General features: G+C 42.8%; 1 protein-coding gene across 5 annotated transcripts in view; it reads left to right on the top strand.

Annotated features, from left to right (window-relative positions):
• The window catches only part of kcnt1b (potassium sodium-activated channel subfamily T member 1b), a 105,823-nt gene that overhangs the window by 61,958 nt on the left and 16,189 nt on the right, over positions 1 to 27,676 (top strand). For 3 of the 5 annotated variants that reach the window (XR_008064105.1, XM_052461822.1, XM_052461824.1), the window contains 16 exons: positions 153 to 212; positions 1,150 to 1,224; positions 1,518 to 1,601; positions 2,695 to 2,789; positions 3,652 to 3,832; positions 6,528 to 6,692; positions 6,923 to 7,059; positions 8,232 to 8,295; positions 8,687 to 8,795; positions 9,053 to 9,161; positions 10,348 to 10,497; positions 10,745 to 10,980; positions 18,624 to 18,644; positions 23,042 to 23,258; positions 25,870 to 25,975; positions 26,347 to 26,519. Coding sequence is in view for 4 of the 5 variants with exons in the window: in XM_052461822.1 (XP_052317782.1) it covers positions 153 to 212; positions 1,150 to 1,224; positions 1,518 to 1,601; positions 2,695 to 2,789; positions 3,652 to 3,832; positions 6,528 to 6,692; positions 6,923 to 7,059; positions 8,232 to 8,295; positions 8,687 to 8,795; positions 9,053 to 9,161; positions 10,348 to 10,497; positions 10,745 to 10,980; positions 18,624 to 18,644; positions 23,042 to 23,258; positions 25,870 to 25,975; positions 26,347 to 26,519 (1,982 nt within the window). In the remaining variant the exon portion in view is untranslated. The remainder of the gene's footprint in view (positions 1 to 152; positions 213 to 1,149; positions 1,225 to 1,517; positions 1,602 to 2,694; positions 2,790 to 3,651; positions 3,833 to 6,527; positions 6,693 to 6,922; positions 7,060 to 8,231; positions 8,296 to 8,686; positions 8,796 to 9,052; positions 9,162 to 10,347; positions 10,498 to 10,744; positions 10,981 to 18,623; positions 18,645 to 23,041; positions 23,259 to 25,869; positions 25,976 to 26,346; positions 26,520 to 27,676) is intronic. The other 2 variants (XM_052461823.1, XM_052461825.1) reach the window with 1 other exon arrangement.

Here is a 27,676-nt window from a genome sequence, read left to right as displayed (position 1 = left end):
CACAGCATATAAACTGAAAACATTTTACAGCCGGAATGTTTTTAGAACAGGAATGACTTTACAACACATCTCTCTCAGGTAGTGGATTGCCTGGGCGCCTCGGTTAGATTGCAGCCCTGGTTAATACGTTTCTTCTGTCTGTGCTGCACCAGGTGACCGTGGCCTTAATCAGTTTCCTGGAGGCGATGCTCCTCACGTATCTCAGCTACAAGGTAAGCCACCTCAGCTGTACTCCGTCAGGGTCGTATGAGCTAGAAGGAAGATTGCATTTAATTGGTGAACTTTCTGGCAACGTTTTTCCAGCGACCAGTGTGAATGCACCTTCACTTAGCTCTAAATTGGTTCAGAAGAACAGATAATGAATATGCTATCCCATTGAACAAAGTCCTGGAATCCAAATGAATAAAAGATTAGGTGTCCATCCTACATTGATTTTATTTCCTCAAATGGCCCATTAATTAAAGTGCCACAGTGCTATGTCTCTTTGATGAATTACGTGAAGTTTGATCTACTTCAGGAGGACAAAGTAGATTGGGTTTAGTTTTAGTTTGTTTTGGCGGATAGATCCCATCCCCAATTGTTTTAATGAATAAGTTGTGAGGGCTTGTCATTACTACAACGATATTGGTGTTGTTGTTTTGGTATTCGGACCTAGTCACTATTACTGTTATTAGTACACAGAAGGAGCCAATGCCACGGCTAACACTTTGAGCGTTTGCTCTAGTCTACCAGATGGGCGGATTTCGCAGTTTTGTCCCTATTTTATTGGTTCCATTGCACCAGGCAAGCTCAGTCAAGCTCATCTAAAGTATTTCAAATGATTTAGAAGAGTGTTTGAACCCAGGTATGATTGATCATAGTTATTCTCTCATTCTGGGCGGCAGGTAGCCTAGTGGTTAGAGCGTTGGGCTAGTAACCGAAAGGTTGCTGGATTGTATCCCCGAGCTGACAAGGTAAAAATCTGTTGTTCTGCCCCTGAACAAGGCAGTTAACCCACTGTTCTCCGGTAGGCCGTCATTGTAAATAAGAATTTGTTCTTAAATGACTTGACTAGTTAAATCAAATATAATAGTTCTGATCTGGTCACTATTACTGTAATTAATACACAGCCTTGGCTTACACTGCATTGATCCTGTTTCTTTGTTTCAGGGGAACATCTGGGAGCAGATGTTCCAGATCTCCTTCATCCTGGAGATGATTAATACCGTGCCATTTATAATTACTGTGAGTCTTCTTCCACCTGATCTCACACACACACACACACACACACACACACACACACACACACACACACACACACGCGCATGTACACACATGCACTATATTCCACAAGCAAACGAGTCCCATTAGCAAACATATGACTTTTTGCAATGTTAATGGTGTCGATTTCAGGCTCTCGAGACATAGGAGTATTGTAACACAAGACTATGAGTATTGATGATGGGAGCATAGGCCTACACTGTACATGTGCATATTGACCTAGGCTCGAGTATTCACTCATTCAATTGTCTTTTCAGATCTTCTGGCCTCCGTTGAGAAACATCTTCATCCCAGTGTTTCTCAACTGCTGGTTAGCTAAGTGTGCCCTGGAGAATATGATTGTGAGTATATGCTATAACCATAACGCAGCAGGCAAAACTGGACAAAACTAGTTGCAATGACGTCATTTCAACCAGTTTCGCTCGCGGAGAATACATGTAACGATGTACGCTGAGAGTCGGGAAGCAAGTTCAGGGAGGGAATGCGTTTAATTAATAAATGAACAAAACAAGAAACACAAACGGCGCACTGACATGAAACAGCAACAATGACGACTAGGGAAGAAACGAAAGGGAGTGACATATAAAGGGCAGGTAATCAAGGAGGTGATGGAGTCCAGGTGAGTGTCATTATGCGCGTAACGATGGTGACAGGTGTGCTCCCTAACGAGCAGCCTGGTGACCTAGAGGCCGGAGAGGGGGCACACATGACAATACATGTGTTTTTTCTGTTTTTATTTTTTTAATCCGTTCTAAGATTATATACAGTAGTCTACCAGTAAAATAGCCAAACTCTGTCTGCATTATGTGGGAAGACAGTCCAAAGCAGTGGTGGGTAGAAATTCCCTAGGTATAAAGAGTCAAAAGACACTCAGTTCCTATTTGTATTGAGTAAAGCAAACCGTCAATGAGTGTAGATTTGAGGCAGCGCCAGCGGCATCTCTCTGTGGGCAGATGGTTAGGTCCTGGGCCAAGGAGATCAGTGCTGTGAGAGAGAACAGAGAACAGATCCAGCCTAGAGAGGTTGGAGGGAAGTAGCTAGTCAGACAGGCAGAAACATTAACACGTAATGAAGGGATGTGGCGGGTAGGTAGCTTGAAGAGATTGGAGGGGAGATGGTGGGTAGCAAATCAGCCAGGCAGAAACATTAACAAGGTGTGACATGGACTGCATGCCCACTGGTACATCTGAGGAAAGGTCGTGTTTATTGAATGGTTGCATCAGTATCAAAGTAACCAGATAAAATGAAAAAATGGGATCCCCAGAAATTCTAGCAGAACAAATGGGATACCCGCTGAAAATGTTTAAATACCACTGGCATAGATAGATAGGCAGACAGACTGGCTGACCAGCAGACCAATTGACTGACCAACCGATTTAATATTCTCACTGTCTTTCTCCTTCCCACTCTCCCTCTACCCCTCTTTCTCCTCAGAATGATCTTCATCGTGCCATCCAGAGGACCCACTCTGCCATGTTCAACCAGGTCCTCATACTTATCTGCACCCTTCTCTGTCTGGTCTTCACTGGGTATGTGCCACCTGATCCCAGACCCCTTTCCCTTGAAACTCCATGGATCTGGCACCATGGGCAGCATCTCATTCCACAGACATGTTCCCTCCCATCTGTCCATTCCCACACACAGATCTGATAGAATCTGGTTAGGTGTAAGAAACATTGAAAAAACGAGGTGAAGCTATTAAAATAGGACAAACTGGGTGTAAATGCCCACTGACATAGTTTGCTCTTGTCCAGTTGTGCCAGATCTGTGAAGGGGACTAACAAGAGCAGATCGGAGAGGAGGAAACAAGTTTGTGGAATGAAATGCAGCCCCTGATCTTAGCCACTTATCCCTGAAGCTCCCTGAGACCTTCTCCTCTCCTCCTACCTCTGTCATCTTGGCATGTCATTATCCAATACAGAGAACTAACTGAGGACGTCAGGCAGAACAGACAGCGGAATCAATGGTGTCATTCTCACTGATTACACAGATCAGAGCAGAAGTTTTATGGTGCATCGATCGTGGGGAAAGTAGGATTTTGATCCTTAATCTGCCAGGCTGAACTTCAATGTAGATGTATGCCAAAGCCTCTGTTGAAATATTATCGGAAATGAGTAGGTCATATTGGCTCATCACCCTATTATCATTACATGATAGTGTAATTCACCTTTCTCTTTGTTAATTCAACGGGTCTATATTTTAATTGAATCTATCCTTATTCAAATAAGCGCACTGCTTTTTCCTCATGCATAGCCTAGTTCCAGAGTTATAGTGGTTCTCCATAATACAGATTCAGAAACGTACAACATTGAGCATTGAGCATCTATGCTCGCAAGACTAACTCGTGCAAAATATTTCCCCCTAAATGTGAAATCCCTCTCCTCCTTCCAGGGCATGTGGTATCCAGCATCTAGAGAGAGCCGGAAAGAACCTGACTCTGTTCAACTCTCTGTATTTCTGCATCGTCACCTTCTCTACGGTGGGCTATGGTGACGTCACACCTCATATCTGGCCTTCTCAGCTGCTGGTGGTCATCCTCATTTGTGTGGCCCTTGTGGTGCTCCCGCTACAGGTATGAGACTAAATATAACAGAGCTTATACAATGGTAAAATAGCCTGTGTGGCCCCAGATGCGGGAAGAAATGGCAGCAGTTTTACAGGCGCCTAACCAATTTGCTATTGTGTTTTTTCTTGCGTTATTTGTAACTTATTTTGTACATAATGTTTCTGCCACCGTATCTTACGGCAAAACAGAGCTTCTGGATATCAGGACAGCGATCACTCACCTCGGATTAGACAAAGATTATTTTATTCAACAAGCATGAAGCACAGGAATTACTTCGAACACCCGACAAGGCCAACATCTCCGTCATTGGCAAGCGAAAGAGACGCAGGTACAGAGGACACGGAGCGGGGTACCCCATAAGGATCCACAGACAGAGAGTGGGAAAGCTGCCGTTACCGTCAATATTACTTGCCAACGTGCATTCACTGGACAATAAATTAGACGAGGTACGATCACGGATATCCTACCAAGGGGACTTCATAAACTGTAACATCTTATGTTTCACGGAATCGTGGCTGAATGATGACATGAATATTCAGCTAGCAGGTTATACGCTGCACTGGCAAGATAGAACAGCACACTCCGGAAAGACACGGTCTGTGCATATTTGTAAACAACAGCTGGTGCACGAAATCTAAGGAAGTCTCTAGATTTTGCTCACCTGAATTAGAGTATCTTATGATAAACTGTAGACCACACTATTTGCCAAGAGAGTTTTCATCCATACTTTTTGTGGCTGTTTATTTACCACCACAGACAGATGCTGGCACTAAGACTGCACTCAGTCAGCTGTATAAGTAAGTAAATAATCAAACAAGAAATCGCTCACCAAGAGGCGGTATTCCTAGTGGCCGGGGATTTTAATGCAGGGAAACTTATATCATTTTTACCTCATTTCTATCAACATGTTACATGCGCAACCAGATGGGGAAAAATTCTAGATCAACTGTACTCCACACACTGAGACGCAGACAAAGCTTTCCCTCGCCCTCCATTTGGTAAATCTAACCACAATTCTATCCTCCTCATACCTGCTTACAAGCAAAAATTAAAGCAGGAAGCACCAGTGACTCAGTCTATAAAAAAAGTGGTCAAATGAAGCAGATGCTAAACTACAGGACTTTTTTGCTAGCACAGACTGGAACATGTTCCGGGATTCTTCCGATGGCATTGAGGAGCACCCCACATCAGACACTGGCTTTGTCAATAAGTGCATCGAGGATGTCATCCCCACAGTGACTGTATGTACATACCCCAACCAGAAGCCATGGATTACAGGCAACATTCGCACTGAGCTAAAGGGTAGAGCTGCTGCTTTCAAGGTGTGGGACTCTAACCCGGAAGCTTAAAAGAAATCCTGCTATGACCTCCAACGAACTATCAAACAGGCAAAGAGCCAATACTGGGCTAAGATTGAATCGTACTACACCGGCTCCGACGCTCGTCTTATGTGGCAGGGCTTGCAAACTATTACAGACTACAAAGGAAAGCACAGACGTGAGCTGCCCAGTGACGAGCTTACCAGATGAGCTAAATCACTTCTATTCTCACTTCAAGGCAAGCAACCCTGAGGCATGCATGAGAGCATCAGCTGTTCCGGGCGGCTGTGTGATATCGCTCTCCGTAGCCGACATGAGTAAGACCTTTAAACAGGTCAACATTCACAGGGCTGCAGGGCCAGATGGATTACCAGGACGTGTACTCAGGGCATGTGCTGACGACCTGGCAGGTGTCTTCACTGACATTTTCAACATGTCACTGATTGAGTCTGTAGTACCAACATGTTTCAAGCAGACCACCATAGCCCCTGTGCCCAATAACACTAAGGCAACCTGCCTAAATAACTACAGACCCGTAGCACTCACGTCCGTAGCAATGAAGTGCTTTGAAAGGCTGGTAATGGCTCACATTAACACCATTATCCCAGAAACCCTTGACCCCCTCTATTTGCATACCGCCCCAACAGATCCACAGATGATGCAATCTCTATTGCACTCCACACTGCCCTTTCCCACCTGGACAAAAGGAACACCTACGTGAGAATGCTATTCATTAATTACAGCTCAGCGTTCAACACAATAGTGCCCTCAAAGCTCATCACTAAGCTAAGGACCCTGGGACTAACCACCTCCCTCTGCAACTGGATCCTGGACTTCCTGACGAGCCGCCCCCAGGTGGTGAGGTTAGGTAACAACACATCTGCAACGCTGATCCTCAACACTGGAGCCCCTCGGGGGTGTGTGCTCAGTGTCGAAGGCAGTGGATAGATCTAGGAGGATGAGAACAGAGGAGAGAAAGTCAGCTGTGGCAGTGAGGACAGCCTCCGTGACACAGAGGAGAGCAGTCTGGGTTGAGTGACCCGTCTTGAAGCCTGACTGGTTAGGGTCAAGACGCTTGTTCTGAGAGCGATAACGAGAGAGTTGATCAGAGACCGCACGCTCAAAAGTTATGGAAAGAAACGAAAGAACGACTTCACAGAGCAGCAACCCTCCTCATAAAGTATTTTGATATGTTGCCAAAATCCCCACAGTATACATTAGCTAATGAATAGAATCCATAGAAATCCATTTCATGAACTTCACTTCTGCATCAGCATTTTAACTTCTCACTCTGTCACCATCCAAAAGGACATCATTAGGCTATAAGTGTATTACTTACAGTAGCGTACAGCAGGTTTTGTAACCCCGTGTGTGTGTGTCAGTTTGAGGAGTTGGCCTATCTGTGGATGGAGCGTCAGAAGTCAGGAGGGAACTACAGCAGACACCGGGCCCAGACAGAGAAACATGCGGTCCTGTGCGTCAGCTCCCTGAAGATAGACTTGCTCATGGACTTCCTCAACGAGTTCTACGCTCATCCGAGATTACAGGTAGGTCTACGGGAATAGAGGAAGGCCATGTTATTTGGTGTGTACTCCAAAGACCGAGCTAAAGGACAGCGCTCAATAGTTCCCTTTTATTTTTGTCACCCCTGTCATTAAGACAATCAAATCGTGCCTAACAACATGTGCAATTAGCTTGCAAAATATCATATGTGAAAATGCAAACATTCAGTCTAGATGTAAGGTGTCTGACAGGTATCTACCCTGCTCTCCTGCAGGACTACTATGTGGTGATCCTGTGTCCTACAGAGATGGACATCCAGGTGCGTCGTATCCTCCAGATCCCTCTGTGGTCCCAGAGGGTCATCTATCTCCAGGGCTCAGCACTCAAAGACACAGACCTCATGAGGGCCAAGTGAGTGACCCACAACCCACGGGGAGTAAAGAGTCTCAATGGGAGAGAAGGGCAGCGTTGAACAGGGCCCAATGCTGTGGTGCGTTATAGGTACAACTGTCGCGTCTCTCGGTCAGCTCCATACTATAGCATTTCTATTTGCAGTGATAAGGGGAAGCAAGGGGGATCAGAAAAGTTAATGACACCATCAGTTGAGGTCCCAGAGGTCGGCTGTGGTTACCTCAGATAAGGACCAACCTCTCATGAACCTGTTATTGAGTCCTCATACTTACTGGCTGATAGGCTTTCTGATCTCAGATATTAGTCAAGCGTCTGTGAGTGAGTCTGTGTACCGTGGTGCTGGCAGATATGAGAACAGTGAAGTCAGGAAAATGGCAGCCGACGGTATTCATTTAGTTGGCTGTCTTCTCCTAGTACAGTATGTCAGTGTAATGGGATTTCTCACTACTGCTCATCCTCATCATAACAGCCAAGTTCATAAGCATCAGCACACATTTTTGCCTGGGTATATCACACCATAACGTGTTGGCAGTGGCACGGGCTGACCTGTCAATCACACAATACAGGCATCCTTTGATATATGCAGCTGTTCTAATGTATCGCTCCAGTTTTTATTGTGGCCATAAAGTGGATGTTATGGAATGGTGGTTTGAGTTGTGGTAATACTGCTGGTCCCCTTGAGGGAAAACTGGGATGGAGTGAAATTTACCCTCTATCAACTGCAGCGCTGCCTGGCCATTCAGTGAAAACTGAGTCATAATTCCAGCAGCTCATCCCTCTGCTCTGCCCTTTTCACACATGAAATGACTCAGGATGATAGAGAAATACAGTAATGGTACAGTTCCCATTACAACAACATGGTGCTGTTAGCCTATTAGCTTTTCTCACAGGTAGTTCTCGCTAATATTACCTGTCTGAAGCTTCCTTGGCTTGGCTTGGCTTGGCTTGGCTTGGCTTGGCTTGGCTTGGCTTGGCTTGGCTTGGCTTGGCTTGGCTTGGTGTGTGTGTGTGTGTGTGTGTGTGTGTGTGTGTGTGTGTGTGTGTGTGTGTGTGTGTGTGTGTGTGTGTGTGTGTGTGTGTGTGTGTGTGTGTGTGTGTGTGTGTGTGTGTGTGTGTGTGTGTGTGTGTGTGTGTGTGTGTGTGTTTCTGTTAATACAGTGTGTTTCCTACAGGATGGATGATGCAGAAGCCTGTTTTATCCTAAGCAGTAGGAACGAGGTGGACCGCACTGCTGCTGTAAGTTCATTATCAGATTCATGACTTCATATTCAGCTCAATGCAGTCATAACTCAACACATGTCCAAATATGAATAGAGTTACGATGGCAATGAACTGAATATTTCCACTCCAACTCCCTCTCAGTTAGATCGTGCTGATTGGATCTGTGGCTCAAGTACTCTTTTACTTTTCCAATCAGCTGATTATTTCAATATGGACAGAAATGGGAAGAAAATGAAAAATATGTATTGGATTTATATACCCATATTGGTCACACATTACAGCCTAGCTCTCCAATTCTCAGGGCTCATAAAATCTGGATTACATTTACGGTTGAGGGATGATGACAATATTGAAGGTGGAAATGGCAGAAGTGTCAGATGGTAAAGGATTTTGTTTTCTCCTGCAGGATCACCAGACCATACTGAGAGCCTGGGCTGTGAAGGACTTTGCCCCAAACTGCCCCCTGTACGTCCAGATCCTCAAACCAGAGAACAAATTCCATGTAAAGTTTGCTGGTGAGCTTACCTCAAATAGCGCTCTTTCATTTTGTCCCCGTCTCTTTCATTCTGTCTCCCCTGTCTCTTTTATGCTGTCGCCCTGTCTCCCTTTGTCTCTTTCTCTTACATTCTCTCTCCACTCCATTCTCCAAATCCCCACATGCTTCACTTAATCTCTAACTTGGTCGCTCCTTCCCTCCCCACAACTCTTTCTCTCAATTTCTGTCTCCTTCATTTGCAAGCCTTGACTTAGAGTATTCTGGTTCATTTGTTAGATCATGTGGTCTGTGAGGAGGAATTCAAGTATGCCATGCTGGCTCTGAACTGTGTATGTCCAGCCACATCCACACTGGTCACACTCCTGGTGCACACCTCCAGAGGACAGTGAGTACACCCCATTATCTTCCCATTAAAACATTAATGATACTACTCACCCTCCTACTGAAAACTGCAAATAAGCATAAATATTGAAACCACACACCTCAGACTTTGGGGTTGTGAGAAAGTGCTATACAAATCAAATCCATTATTTTATACGTGCAGGTTTTGAAGTGTGAAACTGTAACCTATACATTGAGGTTTCCTTCTTTCTAAACAAGTGCCAGGAAGCCACAACAACAACAAACAAATGTGGCACTGTCCAAAGGCCTTACCCTATTATGGTCTCCTTCCTGAAAGCTACCGCACTGCCATAGAGTTTACCTTGTGCTTCCACACTCATAATTCTCAGTGTGCTTCCATCTACACCAAGCCGAGGTGATAACTTCAACACCGTCATAATAGCCACAGTTGAACTTAGCAGGAAAGCTATTATAATCCTCTTTATTGGAAACTTGGATAGGCTATTTTATTTTTATGTGACAGGTTTTGATGGAAACGTTTCTCTGAAGTCATCAGATTGATTAAAAGTGAAAATGTGAAAGGGAGAGAGAAGCGAGCGAGAGAGAGAGAGAGAGAAGAACAATAGAAGGAGGGTATGGATGAGTACAAGCTCATAAAAGGTCAGAAACTATTTGTTTGGCCAGATGGCGCAATTATTCAAGGGAAAGTGCTGGGTTGCAAATCAAGCCATGGGAGTGGAGGTAACTGAGCCAAACCAGAGTGTATATCAATACCCCTAAAAGCATTCAGTCTGAAAGCGTTCAGTCTGCCGTTTTTCATACATTAAGAAGAAGAACCATATATTTTTCACACTACTGAGGCGAACAATGCCGTTCTGAGCTGTACTGTGTTGGCCAATTTACACATCCATACACCATAGTTGCTGGAACTGTGCTGGAAAGGACATTGTGAAAATAAAATATCTGAGCCAGCACATTACGGTTCAGGCGGAGACTGTACTGTGAAAAGTGTATCAGATTATCTTCATAATAGCTAGTAGTTCATCACTGTCTAACATTGTCTTAGCATCTCAGGTCAATGTGTTGTCAGGTATAAGACCACTGAGTCTCTCTTCTCAGGCACTGCTTGCTATTACAGAGAGAGTCAATTAATTGCTCAATCATCTTTGTCCCCGTTGGGACATAAGGCCACAATGAGTTTCCTCGACTACTTCTGTCCTTGACTACAGGGAGGGCCAGCTGTCGCCAGAGCAGTGGCAGAGGACGTATGGACGTTGCTCTGGGAACGAGGTCTACCACATCCGCCTGTGCGACAGCAAGTTCTTCGGGGAGTACGACGGGAAGAGTTTCACCTACGCCTCCTTCCACGCACACAAAAAGTGAGTAGACAGGCTTACTGATTATCCTGGTAACCCAGGAATGTATCAGTCTCTGTATGAAAGACAAACCAGGATATAGCCTGCAGGCGCCCTCGAGGTCCAGAGTTGTACACCACTGGATCAAACTGCAACATATCAGATGACTGAGCCTACTCTTCATTTCTCTGGGGGTGTTGGAAAAAAGCCAGAAGGATCATTTCTGTTCTAACCAAACAGATAATAAAGTATTTAGTACATCTCACCACAGGTATGGTGTGTGTCTGATCGGGGTGAAGAGGGAAGACAACAAGAGCATCCTGCTGAACCCAGGTCCTCGCCACATCATGTCCGCCCCAGACACCTGCTACTACATCAACATCACCAAGGAAGAGAACTCCTCGTTCATCTTCAAACAGGAGGAGAAAGACAAGAAGGGCCTGCCGGTGACCGGGCTGTATGACGCCCCCTCCAGGCTGCCTGTACACAGCATCATCGCCAGCATGGGTGAGAAACAGGGGGAGAGTGAGAGAGCAGGGTCGATATCTTCTATGTTGGTTAGAGAAGAGGGATGGGTGAGTCTGATAAAGGGGTTCGTGGGGAGGAAGTGGGGGTGATAGAAAGTCTCATGTAGAGGGGAATGGGGGGTTCTATTATTGGAGGAAGGAAGAAGAGATTGGGGAAGATATGGCGAGGGTGAAGGAGAGGGATGACTGAGTTTTGTTTTTATTTCTTCACTCTTTACTGCTGTGTATGAGTTTAGCTACATCTTTTGCCGGGTCAAAGATTTCACAGTGCACCTGCTGTATGGGTCATTCCACGAAATGAGTGCCTTTTGCGTCCATTTGATATTTGAAGTAGATGTTGTGCACCAATATATGTATTTTTAAAGCCTATCATATTAAATGAAGTGCCCTTTAATATAGACCATGTTATGGAAATTCTTATATATGACACTCAAAGACAGTATTAAATTAATCACTCTTTATTGTCAGCGAGCTGAAGAGGTCACTGTCAAACTTTATTTATTATTATTTATATTTTTATATATTAAACTTAGATGCATAAGTACCAGTCTGAAGTGAGCTCTAAAGGGCATTCCTTACATAAAGCCTTATATACTGCTATCTAAACCTATTATCAGGAATCAAGGTAAGACCCAGATGCAGACATGTAGAATAAACAATGGTTTAATAGTCCATGGGGCAGGCAAGAGACAGGTCAAGGTAGGCAGGGGTCAATAATCCAGAGTTGGGGCAAGGGTACAGGTCGGCAGGCAGGGTCAGGGGCAGGCAGAGTGGTCAGGCAGGTGGGTACAGAGACGGGACAGGTGAGGGTCAAAACCAGGAAGGCGAGGAAAAAGAGAGGCTGGGAAAAAACAGGAGCTGACAGGACAAACGCTGGTAAGCTAGACGAACTTGCAACAGACAAACAGAGAACACAGGTATAAATACACAGAGGATAATGGGGAAGATGGGCGATACCTGGAGGGGGTGGAGACGAGCACAAAAACATGTGAAACAGATCAGGGCGTGACACCTACATGATTAATTTGATCTGTTTACACATGTGACTGGCTCCGTCTAACTTAACTTAAAGAACATATGTGACTCACCACCTGGATTCGGTCTTATATAGTAAAATGTGAAATGGTGTTTTTGACATTTGATAAAAGTAGAGACTCAGAGCTACAAAATGGTATATCATACACTGCATTTGAGGATCAATGGGAAAGTAATTCTTTGAAAGTTGATGAACTTGTAAACTCACTTTTGAGAAAATCGCCTTTGAATGTTTTGGTATCTAGTGAAGAGCTCCTCTTTGTCTACCTACACCCATTCAGCATCATTCACACCCTCTTAGCTTTATCCCCACCCATCTCGGAGTGCACACGTGATGCTCTGGCCGATGATTTGTTTACCTCTGGATAACATGAAAACAGCCTAACCAGCTCTGTTGGCATCAATTTCATTACGCTTTTTTGCAGATGTTTACTGACACCGGCCATATTCAACGGGTATTTTACACACGTCATGTAACGTTAGCTAACGACCCAGCCAGCTAACGTTAGCTAGTTAAACAACAATGAACAAAGTGCCAACAATGCCTAACATTAGACTCTAACTGGAAAGCAAACAGCTCTGGGGAATGAATAGTAACGTCCGCTAGGGAGCCAGCCAGCTAACATTAGCTAGCTAGCTAACAGTACACTTTAGCTTAACTTCTTGCGTCGAGCCATCCCGGATCCGGGATTGTGACTACAGCCTCAAGCCCATTACCATAACGCAACGTTAACTATTCATGAAAATCGCAAATGAAATGAAATCAATATGCTAGCTCTCAAGCTTAGCCTTTTGTTAACAACACTGTCATCTCAGATTTTCAAAATATGCTTCTCAACCATAGCAAAACAAGCATTTGTGTAACAGTATTGATAGCTAGCGTAGCATTTAGCATAGCATTTAGCGTTAGCATTCAGCAGGCAACATTTTCACAAAAACCAGAAAAGCATTCAAATAAAATCATTTACCTTTGAATAACTTCAGATGTTTTCAATGAGGAGACTCTCAGTTAGATAGGAAATGTTCAGTTTTTCCTGAAAGATGATTTGTTTAGGACAAATCGCTCCGTTTTCTGCGTCACGTTTAGCTACGAAAAAAACCTGTATCCAGGATTGTGTAAATCTATCTGCAAGCTCATTAGCATAACACAACGTTAACTATTCATGAAAATCGCAAATGAAATTAAATCAATATGCTAGCTCTCAAGCTTAGCCTTTTGTTAACAACACTGTCATCTCAGATTTTCAAAAATATGCTTCTCAACCATAGCAAAACAAGCATTTGTGTAACAGTATTGATAGCTATTGATAGCTAGCGTAGCATTTAGCGTTAGCATTCAGCAGGCAACATTTTCACAAAAACCAGAAAAGCATTCAAATAAAATCATTTACCTTTGAAGAACTTCGGATGTTTTCAATGAGGAGACTCTCAGTTAGATAGAAAATGTTCCGTTTTTCCTGAAAGATTATTTGTTTAGGACAAATCGCTCCGTTTTCTGCGTCACGTTTAGCTACGAAAAAAACCTGTATCCAGGATTGTGTAAATCTATCCGCAAGCTCATTAGCATAACGCAACGTTAACTATTCATGAAAATCGCGTAAATGAAATGAAATAAATCTATTTGCTCTCAAGCTTAGCCTTTTGTTAACAACACTGTCATCTCAGATTTTCAAAATATGCTTCTCAACCATAGCAAAACAAGCATTTGTGTAACAGTATTGATAGCTAGCATAGCATTTAGCATAGCATTTAGCGTTAGCATTCAGCAGGCAACATTTTCACAAAAACCAGAAAAGCATTCAAATAAAATCATTTACCTTTGAAGAACTTCAGATGTTTTCAATGAGGAGACTATCAGTTAGATAGCAAATGTTCAGTTTTTACAAAAAGATTATTTGTGTTGACAAAGCGCTCCGTTTTCTTCATCACGTTTGGGTAAGAAATGGGTCAGCGGTCAAACGACCTCCACTCATCACTGTAAAACGCTCCCTGAAACACTTCAGCAAGCAGGCCTTTCTAATCGACCTGGCCGGGGTATCCTGGAAGGATATTGATCTCATCCCGTCAGTAGAGGATGCCTGGATATTTTTTGAAAATGCCTTCCTAACCATCTTAAATAAACATGCCCCTTTCAAGAAATTTAGAACCAGGAACAGATATAGCCCTTGGTTCTCCCCAGACCTGACTGCCCTTAACCAACACAAAAACATCCTATGGCGTTCTGCATTAGCATCGAACAGCCCCTGTGATATGCAGCTGTTCAGGGAAACCGTTATACACAGGCAGTTAGAAAAGCCAAGGCTAGCTTTTTCAAGCAGAAATTTGCTTCCTGCAACACTAACTCAAAAAGTTCTGGGACATTGTAAAGTCCATGGAGAATAAGAACACCTCCTCCCAGCTGCCCACTGCACTGAAGATAGGAAACACTGTCACCACTGATAAATCCACCATAATTGAGAATTTCAATAAGCATTTTTCTACGGCTGGCCATGCTTTCCACCTGGCTACTCCTACCCCGGTCAACAGCACTGCACCCCCAACAGCAACTCGCCCAAGCCTTCCCCATTTCTCCTTCTCCCAAATCCATTCAGCTGATGTTCTGAAAGAGTTGCAAAATCTGGACCCCTACAAATCAGCCGGGCTAGACAATCTGGACCCTTTCTTTCTAAAATGATCTGCCGAAATTGTTGCCACCCCTATTACTAGCCTGTTCAACCTTTCTTTCGTGTCGTCTGAGATTCCCAAAGATTGGAAAGCAGCTGCGGTCATCCCCCTCTTCAAAGGGGGGGACACTCTTGACCCAAACTGTTACAGACCTATATCTATCCTACCATGCCTTTCTAAGGTCTTCGAAAGCCAAGTCAACAAACAGATTACCGACCATTTCGAATCTCACCATACCTTCTCTGCTATGCAATCTGGTTTCAGAGCTGGTCATGGGTGCACCTCAGCCACGCTCAAGGTCCTAAACGATATCTTAACCGCCATCGATAAGAAACATTACTGTGCAGCCGTATTCATTGATCTGGCCAAGGCTTTCGACTCTGTCAACCACCACATCCTCATCGGCAGACTCGACAGCCTTGGTTTCTCAAATGATTGCCTCGCCTGGTTCACCAACTACTTCTCTGATAGAGTTCAGTGTGTCAAATCGGAGGGTCTGCTCTCCGGACCTCTGGCAGTCTCTATGGAGGTGCCACAGGGTTCAATTCTTGGACCGACTCTCTTCTCTGTATACATCAATGAGGTCGCTCTTGCTGCTGGTGAGTCCCTGATCCACCTCTACGCAGACGACACCATTCTGTATACTTCCGGCCCTTCTTTGAACACTGTGTTAACAACCCTCCAGGCAAGCTTCAATGCCATACAACTCTCCTTCTGTGGCCTCCAATTGCTCTTAAATACAAGTAAAACTAAATGCATGCTCTTCAACCGATCGCTACCTGCACCTACCCGCCTGTCCAACATCACTACTCTGGACGGCTCTGACTTAGAATACGTGGACAACTACAAATACTTAGGTGTCTGGTTAGACTGTAAACTCTCCTTCCAGACCCATATCAAACATCTCCAATCCAAAGTTAAATCTAGAATTGGCTTCCTATTTCGCAACAAAGCATCCTTCACTCATGCTGCCAAACATACCCTTGTAAAACTGACCATCCTACCAATCCTCGACTTTGGCGATGTCATTTACAAAATAGCCTCCAATACCCTACTCAACAAATTGGATGCAGTCTATCACAGTGCAATCCGTTTTGTCACCAAAGCCCCATATACTACCCACCATTGCGACCTGTACGCTCTCGTTGGCTGGCCCTCGCTTCATACTCGTCGCCAAACCCACTGGCTCCATGTCATCTACAAGACCCTGCTAGGTAAAGTCCCCCCTTATCTCAGCTCACTGGTCACCATAGCATCTCCCACCTGTAGCACACGCTCCAGCAGGTATATCTCTCTAGTCACCCCCAAAACCAATTCTTTCTTTGGCCGCCTCTCCTTCCAGTTCTCTGCTGCCAATGACTGGAACGAACTACAGAAATCTCTGAAACTGGAAACACTTATCTCCCTCACTAGCTTTAAGCACCAACTGTCAGAGCATCTTACAGATTACTGCACCTGTACATAGCCCACCTATAATTTAGCCCAAACAACTACCTCTTTCCCTACTGTATTTAATTTATTTATTTTGCTCCTTTGCACCCCATTATTTTTATTTCTACTTTGCACATTCTTCCATTGCAAAAAAGAAAAAAGAAAAAAAAGAAAATTAAGTCATTAAAACGCGAACCTTTTTTCAAAATTAACTCCATAATATCGACAGAAACATGGCAAACGATGTTTAGAATCAATCCTCAAGGTGTTTTTCACATATCAATCGATGAAAAATCCTTCGTGGCAGTTGCCTTTGTCTTCTGAAGAAATGGAACGCGCATGGACCTAGAGATTACGCAATAATTTCGACACAGGACACCGGGCGGACACCTGGTAAATGTAGTCTCTTATGGTCTATCTTCCAATGATATGCCTACAAATACGTCACAATGCTGCAGACACCTTGGAGAAACGACAGAAAGGGGCAGGCTCACACTTCATCTTGGTTTCGCCTGTAGCATTAGTTCTGGGGCACTCACAGATAATATCTTTGCAGTTTTGGAAACGTCAGAGTTTATCTTTCCAAAGCTGTCAATTACATGCATAGTCGAGCATCTTTTCGTGACAAAATTTAAAACGGGAACATTTTTTATCCAAAAATTAAAAGAGCGCCCCCTATCTCGAAGAAGTTAAGACGTATAGCTAGCTAGCTAGGTAAACAATGAACCTAACTAGGTAAACAATGTTTAAGACCACACACACCACATAATGTTAGCTAACGAGCTAGCCAGCTAATGTTAGCTAGTTAAACAACAATGAACAAAATGGCAACAATGCCACAGTGCTGTGAGCTAACCAACCAGGTCCAATGTTAGCTAGCTAACATTAGGCTCTAACTAGAAAAGCAAACAGCTCTGGGAAACAAATAATAGCGTCAACTAGGGAGCCAGCCAGCTAGTGTTAGCTGGCTAGCTAACAGTACAATTTAGCTTGAAATGAAACCACTTTCTGTCAAAATTAGAAATGTGTAATATATGAATATGTAGCTAGCTATCTTACCAGCATACATCAACATGCATCATGGATGCATCTTCCTGTCAGGAATGCCATACCACGGGTTGCCCTTAGTTTGAAGATGTAATCCGGAGACGGGTGTTTTCACCATCTCTTTAGTTATCATACTCTAATTCCACTGATTTCAAAACTTATGCAGCTCCACTACACAATTTAAAAAAATTAAAGCCGCGTTTGACAGGATTACCAACACAGACTGACGAGCTCAAATAGACAGATGCCTTCCATATGGCAGACCAATCCAAAGTCCTCTCTTGGCATGTCCAGCCTATTCATTATCTCAGCCAATCATGACTAGTGGGAAGGTTTCCCCTCTTTTTCTGTGGCTTAACCAACAAGGCTCGTAATTTAACATACGAAAAATATGAAATGTATTCGTATTCACAGATGGCATACAAGTTTGTTATTAAGGCACATGAATGTTCACATGGTCGAGAAGGCATTTCTGGCAAAAAAAAAACGTATTTAGAATTTTTTTTTTATTACGCTCTAACGGCTCTTCTGTGTAGTGGTTACTTGTCATATTCGTCTAGTTTCCAGAAACTGGTCACATGTATTCTGGCCGTTCTGCCAGATGTTCCTTCAGAGGGGCCCTCCCCCTCCTCTCTTGACCAGACACAGACAGGAACCAAGGATTGTTGGACACAAAAGATAAGATGCACAAAGTAAATTTAATCCAAGGTTTTTATATGAATAAAGGCTTGCTAAGGTGCCAATATTCAGCATTTTGACATGTCCTTCCATCAACCCTGTATCACTTCCAGGAAGATTGTAACCCACTTAATCTCAAAATTGATCGAAGTGTCACCATCATTGTAAAGCCCTAGTTATTTTGTTGCTTTGACAAGTTAATTTCTGAAGATTATTATTTATTTCATGATTAGTGATTTATTTATGTCCGTCCCTCATTTTAAGGTCAACAGGCTAGACAGGCTAGAAATGTTATACCAATTTTTACATTTTTTATTGTGAAGCTTGCCACTCTTTGTTGCACACAACAAGCTTCCATTCCCCCATCACAAGGGGATTTATGGAGGATTTAAGGAGAAATCATCAACCCTGTTACGTTCAACCTTGTTACCTTATTTGGAACTTAATAGACACTTACTATAGTATTTTTTTAAATTGATTTATTCAACCTCTTGAGATGGAAAAAAAATGTTTTTATGAAGTTGAACATGTGCTCTTTATGACAGAATGTTAAAATTGTGTGAAATCAAACATTACACTTCTCAAAAGGCTTCAAATTGGTGGAATGACCCGTATGCTGGAATAGACATGGTGGTGATTGTTTGGTGGTTGTTGTGTGGTTGTGCTCTCTTACATGGCACGCATGTGTTCCTTTCTGACTCTATTGGCTTTTTTCCTTTTCTGGGCTGACTTTTTTTTTTTTTTTTTTCCTATTCTCACTTGTTAAAGTTGATCAGGCCAATTTTTATGGTAAGTTTGTGCATGTTGCTACCACATCATTGTGCTATCTATTATGTAGGGTCATTTTTTTGTGTGATTGTTAAAGCTTGATATGTTCTGTAAAAAGTGTATTTGCTGTAAATCAGCGTTTTCTTGACAGGTTTTTGCACGTTTTGCATCGTTTTAGTTCTGTTTTTCAAATAATCATGAACTGTCCTGTCAAAATGTTGTCTGTGATACGAATGGATGACTTTTCATACAGTAATGCAGTCCATATATACTTTTGACATAAGCACATCTATGTGGTTTTGCATGTGTTGTAGGGTTCCTTTACTTTCGGCATAGTGCCTTTAAAACCCTAAAGTCAGGTGATGAAGCTACTCCCCACTATAACGAGATAAAGTTTGGCCTGCATTTGTAGCCTTTCAGAAATGAGATGCAAAAGGTGGACACATCTGCTCTGAACGGATGGCTTTAGAACTTGTCATTTACCATGCTGACAGTGAACTCAAGGGCATCCATCCATTCAGTGATGGCATTGAAGTCATTTTGTATTCAACTGTTTTTGTCAAGGTTGTGTATAGCACAGCTGTGACAGATACTTTATAATTCTATAGAAGGATGGTACAGTGTAGATGGGTCGTTCCATGAAATGGGTGCCTTTTGGACATGCAAACTTTTAAGAAATTAACTTTAAAATATATCTCCTTTCAACATTCAATTGCATGGAAGATCAATCAATCAATCAAATTGATTTATAAAGCCCTTTTTACATCAGCAGATGTCACAAAGTGTTATACAGAAACCCCAAACAGCAAGCAATACAGATCTAGAAGCACGATGGCTCGGACAAACTCGGTAGAAAGGCAGGAACCTAGGAAGAAACCTAGAGAGGAACCAGGCTCTGATGGATGGCCAGTCCTCTTCTGGCTGTGCCAGGTGGAGATAAGAGTACATTACCATTTAAGGCCAGATTGTTCTTTTTGGACAAAAAGTAACTTATTTTTACACTGTTACGAAGATGGAAATAAGCTGTCCTTGAAATATTCTTAATATGTTGGTCAAAAGAGAGATCAGGGTCTAGAGTAACGCAGAGTAAGGTCCTTCACAGTTTTATTTGAGATAACTGTACAACCATCAGAGATAGTCTAGTCCATCAAAGATGGTTTAGTCTACATAAAAACACTGTTTCCCATCTCAGGCATAAAACATCCTATGAACTAAGAGCCGTTTATTTGCATTTGTACTACAATGTCTGTCAACCCTGTTACGGACACTTATGTAACTTCCTCACCATTAAAAGCATGTTTGAGATAAATCCAACATTTTCTCATTGTTTAAGCATCCCTTGTACAAATAAACTCACATAATATCACACCGATAAAGTTGCCGTTGGGCCTCTGACAGAGTTGACAAAACAGAGTTGAAGTTTTAGGTAAAAATCAGACATTTACTACTCATGTGGTGAAAAGCATGTGACCACATAGTGTTAATGAAATAAGAAATTATACAGTTGAAGTTGATGTTTACATACACCTTAGCCAAATACATTTAAACTCTAGTTTTTCAAAATTGCTGACATTTAATCCTAGTAAAAATTCCCTTTCTTAGGTCAGTTAGGATCACCACATAGTAGAGGGAATGATTTATTTCAGCTTTTATTTCTTTCATCACATTCCCAGTCAGTCAGAGGTTTACATACACTCAATTAGTATTTGGTAGCATTGCCTTTAAATTGTTTAACTTTGGTCAAACGTTTCGGGTAGCCTTCCACCAGCTTCCCACAATAAGTTTGGTGAATTTTGGCCCATTCCTCCTGACAGAGCTGGTGTAACTGAGTCAGGTTTGTAGGCCTCCTTGCTCGCACACACTTTTTCAGTTCTGCCCACAAATGTTCTACAGGATTGAAGTCAGGGCTTTGTGATGGCCAATCCAATACCATGACTTTGTTGTCTTTAAGCCATTTTGCCACAACTTTGTAAGTATGCTTGGGTCATTGTCCATTTGGAAGACCCATTTGCGACCAAGCTTTAACTTCCTGACTGATGTCTTGAGATGTTGCTTCAATATATCCACATAATTTTCCTCCCTCATGATGCCATCTATTTTGTGAAGTGCCCCGGTCCCTCCTGCAGCAAAGCACCCCCACAACATGATTCTGCCACCACCGTGCTTCATGGTTGGGATGGTATTCTTCGGCTTGCAAGCCTCCCCATTTTTCTTGCAAATATAACAATGGTCATTATGGCCTAACAGTTATATTTTTGCGCAGTGGACATTTCTCCCAAAAGTACAATCTTTGTTCCCATGTGCAGTTGCAAACCGTAGTCTGTTTTTTTTTATGGCGGTTTTAGAGCAGTGGCTTCTTCCTTGCTGAGCGGCCTTTCAGGTTATCTCGATATAGGACTCGTTTTACTGTGGTACCTGTTTCCCTAAGCATCTTCCCTCAGCATCTTCACAAGGTCCTTTGCTGTTGTTCTGGGATTGATTTGCACGTTCATCTCTCGGGGACAGAATGTGTCTCCTTCCTGAGTGGTAATGACGGCTGCGTGGTCCCATGGTGTTTATACTTGCTAACTATTGTTTGTACAGATGAACATGGTACCTTCAAGCGTTTGGAAATTGCTCCCAAGGATGAACCAGACTTGTGGAGGTCTACATTTTTTTTCTTGGCTGATTTCTTTTGATTTTTCCATGATGTCAAGCAAAGAGGCACTCAGTTTGAAGGTAGGCCTTGAAATACATCCACAGGTACACCTCCAATTGACCCAAATTATGTCAATTAGCCTATCAGAAACTTCTAAAGCCATGACATAATTTTCTGGAATTTCCCAGGCTGTTTAAAGGCACAGTCAACTTAGTGTATGTAACTTCTGACCCACTGGAATTGTGATACAGTGAATTATAAGTGAAATAATCTGTCTGTAAACAATTGTAGGAACAATTACTTATGTCATGCACAAAGTAGATGTCCTAACTGACTTGCCAAAACTATATTTTGTTAACAAGAAATGTGGGGAGTGGTTGAAAAACCAGTTTTAATGACTCCAACCTAAGTGTATGTAAACTTCTGACTTCAACTGTACATACTGTATGTTCCACATATAATGAAAATATAATCAAATTTAAGTTTTGCTAGAATGAACAATTATAAATAGACCAAAAAAGAGAGAAGACTGACTTCCTTTTCCACCATGCTGTTCAGAAGACCCAAAGGATGTAACCTGCTGTGAATAATTTATCTTGGTGGAATGGTACATTATTTTAAAGGTGTAAATTGGTTTATACTTTAAAATTTAAGGACAGACGTAAATGCATCACTAATCTGAATTTAAACAATAATATTCTGAAATGACTTTGTCAAAGCAGCAGAATAACTAGGCTTTTACATAGATGGTGAAACTTGGAGACATTTTTTGGATTAAGTGGGTTGAAAATGCTTCATTTTGCACTTTAGCAATCCTTTAATTACATAAACCATCTGATTGATTGAATTCTTATTGAATGAGGTCTATATTAAAGTGCACTTCATTTTAATATAACATGCTTTTAAAATAACAATGGAAATTCAATATTTGTGCATAATTTCTACATAAAATATCAAAGGGACGCAAAAGGCATCCATTTCACGGCCTCCCGGGTGGTGCGGTGGTCTAAGGCACTGCATCACAGTGAGACTCTGGGTTCGAACCCAGGCTCTGTCGCAGCCGGCCGCGACTGGGAGGTCCACGGGGTGAATTGGCCTAGCGTGTCTCATTGCGCACTAGCGACTCCTGTGGTGGGCTGGGTGCAGTGCACGCTGACCAGGCGTATGGTGTTTCCTCCGACACATTGGTGCTTCCGGGTTGGATGTGTCCTGTGTTATGAAGCAGTGTGGCTTGGTTGGGTTGTGTTTCAGAGGACGCATGGCTCTCGACCTTCGTCTCTCCCGAGCCCGTACTGGAGTTTGATTTTGATTTGAGGTGTAGCGATGAGACAATTGGATACCACGAAAAAGGGGGTAAAAAAAGGCATCCATTTCGTGGAACGTGGAACGACCCAGATATTGTTAAGTAGTCTGTAAAGTCCACTAAAAATAAAATGAAATGTAGAGGGAATATGAGTTTGATGGATGATTGTGCCGCTTTGGGGAAGGACAAAAGACAAAGATTTCTAATTCAACCAAAAGTAATGACACATGGCTGCTGTGCGGGTTAATTTCAATTAAAAAAAGAATCATGAGTATCATCACTAGACAACATCATGTGCTTAAAATGTTCTATGTATAGTGTTTTAATAGGAGGTATCACCAAAGTTTTTTTTCAAACAGTTATCAATAAATGGATAATGTCATTGACAATGAATTCCATCTATCTAACACTAGGGCTTTTTACAGCACCACCCCATACATATAATTGTCTCACGGTCCTTTCTACCACCTTTTCCAGGGACGGTCGCCATGGACCTCCAGAACCCGGCGGACCCCCCAGAGGACTGCAGCAAACTGACCCTGCCTACAGAGAACGGGGCTGGGAGCAGACGACCCAGCATTGCCCCCGTCCTGGAGATAGCTGACTCCTCCTCCATTTTGCCCTGCGACCTGCTCAGCGACCAATCAGAGGACGAGACCAACCACTCAGACGAGGAGGGCTCGTCGGTGTCAGAGTGAGTGTCCGATCACGGAGGAGAGGATTGGGAGGGGTGTAGGAGTTATTTTGGCGGGTCGGGAATAAATTGGTGGATTGCAGTAAATTCCTACTGTGTGTGGGAAGGATGGGGGTTAGAACGGGTGACTGTGGATTACGCTCATTTGACTTTATGTCACAAAGGTAATAGGTGTGAGATTGAAAGGATTGAGTTGGAATGTGTAGGTAATGACAAGTAACCTATGTGGTGATGTCTTAAGGTACTGAGGTGGCGTGTGGGTGATGGATGTGTCTGATGAATGAAAGGTAGCATGCTTCTCCACCTGATATGGCTCCTTCTCAAATCATAAATCATAGGATCTGAGTAACTTGTCCTGTCTCAATCTATCTGTGTGTTAGAGTAGGCTAGACTACTGGATTCCTTCTTTCGTTCGTTCGTTTTCTTAATTTGTTTCTCTCTCTCTTTTTGTGTCTCTCTCTCTATGCCTTTCTTCCTTTCTTTCTGTTTTTCAGTGCATAACATTGAGCCCTTAGACCACAGTTACATAAATAACACTCTCTGCCATGACACCCTGCGGCAAGAGACTGCTACTACTCAGAACATATTGCATGTGTCTGGCTGTGCTTCTGGCAATGTCACAGTGCTTGTCTCAGCCCATACAACCCCTCAGCACACAGCAGTTTAGGGCAGTCTTGGCCACTACACGCTCTCCTCTCGCAGAGCAAGACATGATTTAGCATCTCCTAGCCTCCAGACTCTTTTATGCTCTCTGCCTTCCATGCATGATGCATGTTTAGCTTCCATGCTTTGCGTGGTGCTGGATGTACTGCTGCCTGGAAAAGAGAGAGATGGAGAATAAGAGAGAGACGGGAGTGTTCTACAGGAGCACCATTGAGAGCATAATGTTGGGCTGCATCATAGCCTGGTATGGCAACTTCACCACCTCTCACCGCAAAGTGCTTCAGAGGGTGATACGTGCAGCCTAACCCACCATTGGGTGCACACTGCCTGCCCTACAGGACCCCTGCAAGACCAGGTGTCGCAGGAAAGCCAAGAATATCATCAGGGACCCCAGCCACCCAAGCCATGCCCTGTTCTCCCCGCTTCAATCACTCATACGTGGGCAGTACAGAAGCATCATGACAAAAACTGGAAGACTGGCCAATAGTTTCTACCCTTAGACCATCATGCTGCTGAACAGCCATCACTAGTCAGCTACCTGCTCCCTGCTACTCCCCCTATGGGCATTTCCCCCTCACACCCTCTCAACGGTCACTTAGTGCCTTGCAAAACTATTCACCCACCTTGGCGTTTTTCCTACTTTGTTGCATTACAATCTGTCATTTAAATAGCTTTTTATTTGGATTTCATATAATGGACATACACAAAATCGTAAAAATTGGTGAAGTGAAATAAAAAAAAACACTTGTTTCAAACAATTCTCAAAAATAAAAAACGGAAAAGTGGTGCGTGCATATACAGTATGTATGTATATATATATATATATTCACCCCCTTCGCGATGAAGCCCCTAAATAAGATCTGGTGCAACCAATTACCTTCAGAAATCACATAATTTGTTAGATTGCACACAGGTGGACTTTATTTAAGTGTCACATGATCTCAGTATGTGTATATTTTCACCTGTTCTGAAAGGCCCCAGAGTCTGCAACACTACCAAGCAAGGGCACCATCAAGCAAGTGGCACTATGAAGACCAAGGAGCTCTCCAAACAGGTCAGGGACAAAGTTGTGGAGAAGTACAGATCAGGGTTGGGCTATAAAAAAATATCTGAAACTTTGATCATCCCACGGAGTAACATTAAATCCATTATTTTAAAAAAATTGAAAGAATATGGCACCACAGCAAACCTGCAAAGAGAGGGCCGCCCAGCAAAACTCACGGACCAGGCAAGGAGGGCATTAACCAGAGAGGCAACAAAGAGACCAAAGATAACCCTGAAGGAGATGCAAAGCTCCACGGCGGAGACTGGAGTATCTATCCATAGGACCACTTTAAGCCATACACTCCACAGAGCTGGGCTTTATGGAGGAGTGGCCAGAAAAAAGCCATTGCTTAAAGACAAAAAAATAAGCAAACACATTTGGTGTTCACCAAAAGACAAGTGGGAGACTCCCCAAACATATGGAAGAAGGTACTCTGGTCAGATGAGACTAAAATTTAGCTTTTTGTTCTACAGTGCACCTGCGTGGCCATGTGATAGACAAGCCTTTGGAAAAAGGATGCACTCACTCAGTCAATACTGTATGTAGCAATCCATCACTCCTCTGTGCTAGCCTTCAGTACAGCAAAGCTTTGAATATATATATACAGTACCATTCAAAAGTTTGGACACCTACAGAGGGTAGAGCGTACGGCCAAGTTTATCACTGGGGCCGATCTCCCTGCCATCCAGGACCTCTATGCTAGGCGACGTCAGAGGAAGGCACATGCATGTTTCAAAGACTCCAGCAGTAAAAGCAGTATGGATGCACCAAGTTGTTTACGAGGCATGTGACAAATACAATTTGATTATTCAATCGATTGCCTTGTTGCTAAAGTTTCTGGTCTCTTGCTTCTTCTCAAGCCTTTCTCTGCATGTGTGTGTTTTTGCTGTTATTTTACCTCAGCTTTGTGAAAGGATACCCTCCCAACTCCCCATACATTGGCAGCTCTCCAACCCTGTGCCATCTCCTACCTCAGAAAGCCTCATTCTGCTGCCTTCGGCTGGACAAGGTGAGTAGAGACAAGTACACGAGGAGGCCTGTTGTGCAAAAACAAACATGGTTTTATTCTCTTCTTAAGCCACATAATCCTATTCCAAGGACCGTAAACAATTACATTGTGTTGTGCTGTGTCTAAACAATTGTATGGCTCCTCTTTGTTATGTTGACTGTATGAATAATATAATTAGTTTTTGTAGCCTTGAATAATAGAATAGAGCAGAAACATATAATTGCATATTGCCAACGCAATAGTTTATGGAATAGTTTGTTTATGGAAACAAAAGTTGCCTTAAGATTTATCCAATAAAACGGACATACATGACAGACATTAACAACCTTTAAACATAATTAAAAAACATGTTTTTTCATTTTCATATCCAGGGTTGCAGACACAACAGTTTTGAGGATGCCAAGGCCTATGGTTTTAAGAACAAGCTGATCATAGTATCCGCGGAGACGGCAGGGAACGGCCTTTATAACTTCATCGTCCCTCTACGTGCTTACTACCGCCCCAGAAAAGAGCTCAACCCTATTGTACTGCTACTAGACTACCCGTAAGAAATCACTCTGCTTCTTTATAAGGGTTTTAGCTAACACATCCTTGAAAAACGACCCGTTTATAATGTATTTATAGTGTTTTATAGAACACTCAAAGTGCATTTTAAGACTGTAAGCATTGTTAATGACTTATGGAATCGTATAAAAGCCTTTATAAATGCATAACACAGTATTCCTGCTTATATATACTGTATGTTATTTTCATAATGCATTACATTCAGTTGGTAAACTACTTATAAACTTCGTGGGTCGAGCCTTGAATGCTGATTGGCTGAAAGCCGTGGTGTATCAGACCGTATGACAAAACATACCCTCGGGGGTTAGTGATATATGGCCAATATACCATGACTAAGGGCTGCGTCCAGGCACTCCAGCTGTGGTATATTGGCCATATGCTGTACCACACCTCCTCAGGCCTTATTGCTTAATTATAGCAGTAAAATATATTACACACCGATGGTAGCTTCAAAAGAAAGTGTTACCAAGCGAGAGAGAGGTTATTATATAGCAGTAGCCTGGGGTTAACTTTAGTGACGCAGGTTGAGAAATTATTTCTGCATTATTCATTGCTGGCATTGCCTCTGTTGGATTAATGGAGCGCTGGGGAGCATAATATAATAATAATATATGCCATTTAGCAGACGCTTTTATCCAAAGCGACTTACAGTCATGTGTGCATACATTCTACGTATGGGTGGTCCCGGGAATCGAACCCACTACCCTGGCGTTACAAGCGCCATGCTCTACCAACTGAGCTACAGGAGGACCACTCAGGTGTGTGCGCGTGTGCGTGCGTGCGTGCGCATGTAAGTGTATTATGTTTTTGCCACTAATAATTCAGTAGGGATTTCATTACAATAACTTCAAAAGACTCCCCAGCGAAGTTTTATTTGTGTAGATAAACAGAGAGCCATGTTGCTCTGTAATAACATACAGTCTATGGTAGGGCTGGGCGATATGGCAAATAAATGATGATGATGTATATATTTTTCATTCGATAACGATAATTATCACGATATTAATCAAATAATGCTTAAAAAGGGTCATTTCTGCTTCAGACTCAAGAATGCCTGAACAAACCAAAAGCTGTAATGTTTCTTATTTATTGTCAGAAAGTAGAACTCACAAATAACATTTTAACTTGTAAACCCTT

Source organism: Oncorhynchus keta, chromosome 14 (assembly GCF_023373465.1).
Source record: "Oncorhynchus keta strain PuntledgeMale-10-30-2019 chromosome 14, Oket_V2, whole genome shotgun sequence".
NCBI lineage: Eukaryota > Metazoa > Chordata > Actinopteri > Salmoniformes > Salmonidae > Oncorhynchus > Oncorhynchus keta.
Note: the sequence above shows the minus strand (reverse complement) of the source record. Positions and strands in the feature narration are given on the sequence as shown.